The sequence below is a fragment of the Colobus angolensis genome, unplaced genomic scaffold (genome assembly GCF_000951035.1).
Source record: "Colobus angolensis palliatus isolate OR3802 unplaced genomic scaffold, Cang.pa_1.0 Scaffold95, whole genome shotgun sequence".
Lineage (NCBI taxonomy): Eukaryota > Metazoa > Chordata > Mammalia > Primates > Cercopithecidae > Colobus > Colobus angolensis.
Genome location: NW_012123487.1, coordinates 4,533,779 through 4,544,062, shown reverse-complemented (window position 1 = coordinate 4,544,062; position 10,284 = coordinate 4,533,779). Strand labels below are relative to the sequence as shown.

General features: G+C 39.1%; 1 protein-coding gene across 1 annotated transcript in view; it reads left to right on the top strand.

The window, feature by feature from the left end:
- XRCC5 (X-ray repair complementing defective repair in Chinese hamster cells 5 (double-strand-break rejoining)) overlaps positions 1-10,284 on the top strand; it is a 97,159-nt gene that overhangs the window by 17,028 nt on the left and 69,847 nt on the right. Inside the window, exons 9-12 of the mRNA XM_011932303.1 lie at positions 2,286-2,400; positions 4,219-4,357; positions 6,211-6,323; positions 7,962-8,024. Coding sequence (XP_011787693.1) covers positions 2,286-2,400; positions 4,219-4,357; positions 6,211-6,323; positions 7,962-8,024 — 430 coding nt within the window. The remainder of the gene's footprint in view (positions 1-2,285; positions 2,401-4,218; positions 4,358-6,210; positions 6,324-7,961; positions 8,025-10,284) is intronic.

Genomic DNA, 10,284 nt, shown 5'->3' with positions numbered 1-10,284 from the left:
AACATGGCGAAACCCTGTCTCTACTAAAAATAGAAAATTAGCTGGGCGTGGTGGTGCATGCCTGTAGTCCCAGCTACTCCGGAGGCTGAGGCAGGTGAATCACTTGAACCTAGGAGGTGGAGGTTGCATAAGCCAAGATCATGCCACTGTACTCCAGCCTGGGTGACAGAGCGAGACTCTGTCTCAAAAAGAAAAGAAGAATTAGAGACCAATATAGATTATTCTTTAAAAAGTGTTTTTGTTTGTTTTTTAAATTTTTCTGTAGCATATCAGGTAGGGAAATTATTGACTATGCATTATTTTAGCATTTCGAAGCTTCTTTGATTTTAGGTCTGCAATGAAATGTAGACCACAACTTTGCCATCCAATGCAGTAGCCACTAGCTATATGTGGCTATTTAAATTCAAGTTAGTTAAAATTAAATACATTTTAAAATTGAGTCCTTAGTCATAGTATCTGTGTTTAAAGTGTCTATTGGGCTAGCATGGTTAGAAATAGAACATTACCATCATTGCAGAGAGTTGTACTGGACAGCACTGGACTGGATCTATCTCCATAGAGATCTTAGGAACAGAACTTGGCATCTACTTGAGGAGATTGAGCTCTACTGCAGAACTGAGTCAGTTGTTCTCAGATTTTTTTTTGAGACAGGGTCTTGCTCTGTCACCCAGGCTGGAAAGCAGTGACGTGATCTCAGCTCACCACAACCTGTGCCTCCCGGGTTCAAGCAGTTCTCATGCCTCAGCCTCCCGAGTAGCTGGGATTACAGGCGTGTGCCACCATGCCCAGCTACTCAGATCTTATATATTGGATGCTAGTCTTTAGAATTTTCCCTGAAATAGAATCTAAACCTCATGGTGATTTTAGGCCATGAGGTTTATATTCTGTTTGACTAGTAATGTTGTATGAGACAGGTTAGACCTGGTTCAGACCCATTCATTCGTCAACAAATCCAGAGCCATTGTGCACCATAGGCTTTGGAAGCTGGGGGTAAGGTAAGATATCTACCATTCATTGTAAATTATTTCTGGAAATTGGAGTCTCTTGAGACCCTCTCTGTCCATAACCCTGTGGGTAATGTAAAATAATTCTCTTTACCACTTTGTAGATCTGTTTTTTATCTATACCAAGGAGTTCAGCCAGAAAGTCTGGACTGTATGCTTTGAGTGTATTTTGTCATTAATTCCTTTGCTGCTGATTTTAGTGAATACCACAGATTCCACCTATGTCCTGTCATCTTCCCTGTCGTGTTTGATTAGGGGCCAGATGAAAATATGATTGATCTTCACTTTTGTTTAAATGAAGCAGCACTCCACAACACTGTTTACACCTCTCCCAGCCTTTCCCACCAGTAAGAAACCTAGAGTTAACCTGTTTTACCTTAAGACTAAGTGTGAACTAAATTCCTTTATTCCTTGGAGAGTCTTTAACTCTCCCTATTATGTACATATAAAAACATATCTTTAATATTCAGAATTGGAATTAATGAATTATAGAGTTGTAAACAGTGATGATAATTATAGGATGGTGCCCTCCCTTTGATATTCTAGAGCAGAGGTTCTTTTTTTTTCTTTTTTTTTTTTTTGAGACAGAGTTTCATTCTTGTTGCCCAGGCTTGAGTGCAATGGCGTGATCTCAGCTCAACACAACCTCCGCCTCCCAGGTTCAAGTGATTCTCCTACCTCAGCCTCCACGAGTAGCTGGGATTATAGACATGTGCCGCCACACCTGGCTAATTTTGTATTTTTAGGAGAGATGGGGTTTCTTCTCCATGTTGGTCAGTCTGGTCTTGAGCTCCTGACCTCAGGTGATCTGCCTGCCTTGGCCTCCCAAAGTGCTGGAATTACAGGCGTAAGTCACCATGCCGAACCTGAGCAGAGGTTCTTATTCTCAGGTCCATGGTTTTCAGGGAGTTGGTGGTGAACCCTTTATATTGTGTGCAGACTCATTCATGAATGTGCTTTCATCACATCCTCAAAGATGTCCTTGGTCCTGAAAAAATGTTAAGAACCTCTGGCAGAGTTGAAAGAAAATACTGAATAAGGGGAGGATAGAGCTGTTCATTTTCACCTGTTAGTAATGTAGCTCCTATTTCCTTCTAAGCCAACTCATTCATGCCCTGGCGATCTCCCAACTTGTGGTTGTTGTTTTCCTGCCATCCCCTGCTGTTTCTCTCTTTATAATTAACAACAGCTCGCTTCTCATTCTAGAAAATCAAATGCATCATCCAGAACAAGTTAACATTTAAAAATTGTTGCTTTCATTTTATATTTTTCTTTATTAAGTGAGAGTCTGAGAAAACTGTGTGTCTTCAAGAAAATTGAGAGGCATTCCATTCACTGGCCCTGCCGACTGACCATTGGCTCCAATTTGTCTATAAGGATTGCAGCCTATAAATCGGTAAGTGGCAGGTACACATTTTTAACAGAAATGTTACCAGGCAGATAAATATGTGTATATAAGGAACAGACAATTCATGTGTGTGTTACTCGGAACTAGAATTGCTGCTTTTCTAGTTGTTCTCCCTGCTCATTTAATCTCTGTGTTTAGCTTTTTATGTAAAAGGCAGGCTAGAAGAGGAAGTTTAAAAAATTGCCTGTAATAGAGTTTGATTCCCTTCTCTTTTACTTTCTCTCCATTGGTAATTGATTGTTAATCATAAGTTCTAGGCCTCTCTCTTTCTTTGAAAAGAAAGAAAGTGAAATGCATTAGGCTGTGTTATTGTAGTACCGTAGCAGAAATGTAGATGTAGATAATGCACCAAAGTTGAGTTCAGTTTTAGAGCTTCAGTCACACCTAATTCAGTTATGAATGATCTGATAGTAATAACATCTGTGAAATGTAAAAAAAGTTTTGTTACTGTAAAATTGCATTTTATAATATATGTACATTTATTTACAATAGCACACTTTAAAAAATGAATTGCTTTTGGTGATTATTTGATGAAATTCTAGTCTGAGTAGGAATCTGATTGGTGCCTCCATATGAGCCTCCTTGCCTTTTCACTTTAAGTGTTCAAAATACATAGGAACATTTTAGACATAAATATACAAAAACATGTTTTTATGTATTCAGTTTTTTTCTTTGTATATTAAAGAGCTTAATTCCAAAATACATGATATATCCTTGAGAACCTTGGGGTAGTTCTTTATTTATTTCAGCTTTCATCAAAGCTTAGAATAGTGTCCCTAGGAATGTGAATACAGTCTCCCCTCTTTCTTATTTTGGCCTCCTTTTCAAATTTCTTTGTTGATTTCTGACAAAGATATATTGCTTCTTTTTTTTCTATTGAAAACTATGATAAAATGTGTAGTCCTCTTTTTATTAGACAGTCTGCCTGGGTGCAGTGGCTCATGCCTGTAATCCCAGCACTTTCAGAGGCTGAGTTGGGCAAGTCACTTTAGGCCAGGAGTTTGAAACCAGCCTGGTCAACATGGCAAAACCCTGTCTCTACTAAAAATACAAAAATAGTCAGGCGTGGTGATGTGTATCTGTAGTCCCAGCTACTTGGGTTTCTGAGGCATGAGTATCGCTTAATCCCGGGAGGCGGAGGTTGCAGTGAGCCAAGATCACACCAGCCTGCACTCCAACCTGAGCGATAGAGCAAGACTCTGTCTCAACAAATAAAAGTTAAATAAATAGGCCGGGCACGGTGGCTCATGCCTGTAAACTCAGCACTTTGGGAGGCCGAGGTGGGCGGATCACGAGGTCAGGAGGTCGAGACCATCCTGGCTAACACAGTGAAACCCCGTCTCTACTAAAAATACAAAAAATTACCCAGGCATGGTGGTGGGCACCTGTAGTCCCAGCTACTCCGGTGGCTGAGGCAGGAGAATGGCGTGAACCCGGGAGGTAGAGCTTGCAGTGAGACGAGATTGTGCCACTGCACTGCAGCCTGGGCGACAGAGCGAGACTCCATCTCAAAAAATAATAATAATAAGATAAATAAAAATATTAGACAGTGTGAGGTTTTGTACAGAAAGTGTGAGCGTGAATATTTGTGGATTACCTTTGGGAGAAAATGAAATGTGGAGAAAGTTATCCAGTATATTATGAAATAAACTAAAAATTTCATAATAGGCATGAGCAAACAAAATAATGTAGCTAGAGTAATTATTCTGGATTTTTGTCTGTGCCAGAGGGTGTATTAGGTTTTTCATCTTCTATCAATCAGAATCCCAACTTTCCTTGTTTTCCCTTTGTGTTTTGGAATGTAAGATTCTACAGGAGAGAGTTAAAAAGACTTGGACAGTTGTGGATGCAAAAACCCTGAAAAAAGAAGATATTCAAAAAGAAACAGTTTATTGCTTAAATGATGATGATGAAACTGAAGTTTTAAAAGAGGATATTATTCAAGGTATGTCAGTAAGAAAGAGTTTTCACTGTTGCCTAAAAGACATTTTCTTTAACGTGATACGATGCTGGCTGGGGTTTGTATTATTGTATATATTTGTTTAAAGTTACGTCTTTGAGTTATAGAGATACAACAGTTTGAAAGGATAATGAGACCCTAGGTCCTTTAGCTCATTTGTTGGGTCTTAGGCAGGTTGGTTCTCAGGAGTACGCTTGGGTGTTCCATCTCTGAGTTTTAAATGTCCTAAGTGATAGTACTCAATACTTGGCTTTATTTTAAAGTTTGAAACTCACTAGCTAGGAGAATGTTTAATATGGCTGAACTAAGGTTTTTTTATTTTATTTTTGACTTTCATGGTGATTATTCTTCTAAGTGCCAACTTCAGGTTTTATATCCTACCAGATATGCTTCCTTAATTTAGGGGCCGAAAATTATTTGCATTTATTATATTGCTTCATATTAAGTAGGATTTTTTTAAAAGTTATACTCCTTTATTATACCCATTTGGATTGAATAGTGTGTCTAGATGGCATCTTTATCCAGAGGACTTAGAAACTGGCTGAGGATATCTGTATGTTCAAGACCTAAAATTATTAAGATACCAAATGATAGTTAAGATAGAAACCAGAGTCCTTAAATAAATGTTTTGCCAGGCTATTCACTACCTAGTATAGTTTTGATTTGCAAGTCTTGAAAAGAATTCTTTTCCTCTGTGACACTGTATTTCATCTTACCGTGTATGTTTGTGTGTGTTGGAGGAGGGGGTTGTTTAAAAGTGGTAGTGATTATGATTCCTTCCTTTCTCCTGATGGATTATGTATAGAATGTAATTAATACCCTACAATTTCTACGAATTATTGAGTTCAATTCTGTAGCATAGAACATGAATTTTGGAATCAAACCTGGGTTAGAATCATGGTTCCATCATTGGTTAATCATTTGATCCTAGTATAATGACTGGCTCATAGTAGGAAGAATAGCATGATTAAAGGCACAAGACCAGGAAAGTAGGGGGACTTCTCAGAGATACTATGTAATCCAGTTGGGTTGGTGTATTGAGCATGTACAGGTTAGTACTTGCGGGTAGCATCTGATGGACAGACTGCATTTTCTCTTTTAATCATCAACGACCATCTTATAAAGCAGGCATTCTTTGTTATTTCCATTTTATAGATAAGGGAACTGAGGCTGAAAGACACTCATTCACATATTCAAAGCCGCACAGCTCTCAACTAGCAGGACTTGGATCTAGGCCTGTACTGCTTCAGAGTCTGTGTCTGCATACTATTCTGAATTTGGACTGAGTAATGAAGGGCTTTGGATAATAGGCTAAGAGTTTATGCATAACCTTGAAAACAACGTGGAGCCACTTACCATTTTGAGAAACCATTGGGGCTATGTTTTAGGAAGATTAATATGACAACTGGTTGTAGGGTGGATTGGAAGGAGAAGGATCTAGCGATGAGGATGAATGCCAGTTCTTTTGGTTGTTAGCAAACCAAGTCGTGCTGTACTTCAGTCAACCACGGTTTATCTTTGGAGGATAACTAGTACGTTACGTTTGCCAGATTTTTTCTTTTAGGCTGGGTAATCATTAAGGTAACTAGACTGCAAAATATGCTACTTAAAAAAATGTAATTAGATTTTAATCATCTCTATATTGTATGTGTGGTTTGTGTATCTGCTGCTGCTTTTTCACCGTTGATCACAAGGGGCAGTAATCTGATTCCAGGGAATAGAAGATGGAGGCTTAGTCTGGCGTGTGCGTGTATTGTTAATGTATGCATAGAGCTAATTTCAGCTTGTAGAAAAGGAGGCCCCATATGCTTAACAGATGTTCTTCCCTTTTTCTCCAGGGTTCCGCTATGGAAGTGATATAGTTCCTTTCTCTAAAGTGGATGAGGAACAAATGAAATATAAATCGGAGGGGAAGTGCTTCTCTGTTTTGGGATTTTGTAAATCTTCTCAGGTACAGTTGTGAACAAAATGAATGAGCTTTTTCCTAGCTGTTACTTGAAATGGTGTGCTTTTGATTGGTCATTTTGTTTGTAAGGTATATTTATTTCACTTATTTTTTTTTTTTTTTTTTTTGTGAGATGGAGTTTCGCTCTTGTTGCCCAGGCTGGAGTGCAGTGGCATGATCTCAGCTCACCACAACCTCCGGCTCCCGGGTTTAAGCAATTCTCCTGCTTCAGCCTCCCAAGTAGCTGGGATTAGAGGCGTGTGCCACTACGCCTGGCTAATTTTGTATTTTTAGTAGAGATGGGTTTCTTCATGTTGATCAGGCTAGTCTCGAACTCCTGACCTCAGGTGATCCAACTCAACCTCCCAAAGTAGCTGGGATTATAAGCGTGAGCCACTGTGCCCGGCCTTATTTCACTTTTAATCTTTCTGAAATGTAGTCTGGGGGTTAATGTTACTGTGGTATGTATTTTATACATTAGGAAATTGAGGTTCAGAGCCATTAAGTAAATCTATATGAGCATAGTAAACTAGAAGTATAGGATGGTTTTTGAATGGGGAATGGAAGTGGAGATGAAGGGTATTTGAATTATATGGGCCTAACCCTCATCCCTTTGAGACTCAGTCTTCTTGAGCTGGTATTATGGTGAAAGTGCTCATAATGTCTCAACTCTAGAGGTGAGAGGGCATAAAAAATACGTGAGAAACATTGCCCAATACAGCACATGGCATGTTCCTAAAAATAAACCCCAGGCTCCAGATTTCATAGATGAGACAAAGTTCATCCTGGTAGATAAGTGCAGGTGGTTATGATTTTCAGAACTCTTCAATACTCGTTTTCTAATCTGATACTGGTAGAGCTGTCTTGACCCCTCTTGATACTGTGCTAGATAAGTTAATTTAATTTAAGCGGGTTGGGGGAGAGACATGCAGTACTCATTTTCGATTTAATTTCTCTTTCAGCCCTTCCCCTCTAATTTTTCATTCAGGCCTCTGCTGTTCATCAGTGCCTCACTGCTACTCTTAGGAGGAAATGCAAACCACTTAGCTTTGTTCTTAGAAGACTTCATCATCTGATCTCTGCTAATCTCTCTAATCTAATTTTTCACCTTTCCCCTCACACAGTGGCACCGTACTACTCCAAGAGCTATTCTCCAAGTGTACCATGCTTTTACAGCACTCCAGACTTCGATTCTTACTATTTTCTCTGGAACGCTTGTGCCCAGACTTTTCTCTTAGTTCCTCTTTGTCCTTTTAAATCTCGACTTAGGTGTCACCATTTGCAGAAACCTTCCCTAATCCCTCATGACCAGGCTTATTGCCCTCCTTATGTGCTCTTATAGCACCATGTAACCTGGACTGTAATACTGCAGTGCAGTTAATTTCATATTTATCTATCGAAGCTCCTCAAGGGCAAGATTATATTCTGTTCACTGTTGTGTTTATAGTACTCAATGTTGGATGTATGCTAGATGCTCAGATATTTGTTGTGTTGAATTGAATTAAAATTCAGGTAATAAGATGTTTTTAGTATCTGAATGTTTTTCAGTAAGAGGATTTTGAATGGAATTTCTTAGCAATGTGTGGCATTATGGTTATACATGTTACTTATTTTGGATCAACACCAATTATTTTCCTCTCGTAGGTTCAGAGAAGATTCTTCATGGGAAATCAAGTTCTAAAGGTCTTTGCAGCAAGAGATGATGAGGTGAGTTGGCAGCAGGTCTTTGAGGTAGTGCTACAGAATTGAATTGTAAGTCTGTGAAAGCGAGTTGTTTGGGGCTTTTATAGTTTAAAATGACATGAATTCTTGTAATAGGAGTGGGAAAATCCACTAATCTTTAACTGAAAATGGAGATATGGTAAATGAATTTGTGTTAGCATGGGCACAAGACCCAAGGACATGGAGACCAAGGAAGTATTAAAAAACATTTTGAACAAGTGCATTTAGGTATGGGAATTTCACAGTCAATTGTTAAGGAGGGTTGGGGTCAGGTTGACATTTTGTGTTGTCATAAGCATCCTGGGTGTGCACTTCAGTGACTCACTAGACTGCTTTCATCATTGAGGAAATGTGTCTTTTCTCTGTTCCTCTCTCAGCGCTCTTTTCCTGCCTCCCCAAGATACTTTGTTTTTAGGCTGGTTTTGCTCTCACTAACAGCCCATGACTGCTGCATTCTGCACTCACATCTGCCCTTTCTGTAAATATTTTCTGTTTGATCTCCAAGTCAGAACTAACTTTGTTGGAGATGTTGATTTTAACTGGAAGTTTGCAGTCTACTATCTGTTTAAGGCAGCTTAAGCAGGTTTCCAAGATCCTGAAGTATTTGCATTTGCAATTAATAAACTGGATGTAGAAGAATATTTTTTGTTTGAGGTGGGGGTAGGGTGGTGGTATAACTAGCTTAGTTCTCTTTTTCTCCTCACTTCTGGAAGGTAGCTGATTGCTGATGTAGTGAATGAGTATGCCATTATTATCTCAGAACAGTTAAGGGAAGAAAATGTTTGGCTTCTACCCTGTTCTGAATGAATTATTAGAGCAGAATATTAGCATACATGAATCTTCAAGTTTGAGAATCCTAGTTCATGGATTTCTCTTGAGTCAAATCCTGTTGGGAATCATGGAAGTCTGGTATATACTGTCAAACCACAACTTAGCTAAAGTTTTATTTTGTTTTGTTTTTTTAAGAGACACGGTCTCACTATGTTTCCCAGGCTGGCTTGGAACCCCTGGGTTCAAGCGATTCTCCTGCCTCTGTTTCCCAGATAGCTGGGACTGTAGGTGTGCGCCGCCATTCCTGGCTTCTGCTGAAGTTTTAACTTCCACTTACTGTTTCATTACACAAAGAACATCTGATCACTTCATGAGACTTGCTGGGTATGCAGTGAGGAATCACAAAGCTGTGTTGAGACACACATATTGGGTAATTATGTAGACTTGCTAGCTAAGGGCAGCCTTGTGGATTGCATAATTCGAATCTGGCCTTATACAAACACTAATTTCTGTATATCATAGGATCACTTTGAGGTAACTCAAGAAAAAAAAATTTATCTCCTAATGGCAAAGGGATACTGTCTAGTGTCAGTTTTTGATGTAGTAAAAAAATGAGAATATCTAATTGGAGCTTATGAGATAAGCAAGGGAGTAAGGAAACAATGTCATATGAGGACTTCCAGTTAAAAAAAAAATTGCCTGGAGGAGACTTGTGTAGGTAGGCAAGTGTAGGAGGGATGACAGACATAATAGCACTCTTCGTGCATTTGGAGAATTATCCTGTAGAATAGAAATTAAACTCTGCTTCATATCAGAGGGGTGAACTGGAAACAGCAGGTAATGGTTTTTGTTCAAGATGAAGAATTATTTTGTCAACAAGAATTACTGTCCTCACTGGATTGTTTTCTTGTAAGATGGTCAGATCCCCATTTCTGTAAGTTTACAGGAAAAGTCTTTATCACTCAGATATACATGTGGATTGCTAAACTAGATCAATACTGTTGTTTTTTAGCTCAAATATTCTGATTCTTTGGATGATTCCCTCTTACAGTTTTCTCTGGTCATTAGCATATAATTTTTTGTGTTGAGAATCTATACTTTTATGTGCTGATTTGCACTGTGTGTAGAAAACAAGGGGGGAAAAGAAAGGAAGGAAATGGAGCTTTAGTTGAGTTATACACAGGTGTGGTACTGTCTTACCATGTAGCAGTCATTCACAGCCCCATCCTTCCTTTTTTTTTTTTCTGATATGGAGTTTGGCTCTTTGTAGCCCAGGCTGGAGTACAGTGGGGTGATCTTGGCTCACTGCAACCTCTGCCTCCTGAGTTTAAGTGATTCTCCTGTCTCAGCCTCCCCAGTAGCTGGGATTACAGACATCCACCACCATGCCCGGCTACTTTTTGTATTTTTAGTAGAGACAGGGTTTCACCATGTTGGCTAGGCTGGTCTCAAACTCCTGACCTCAAGTGATCCA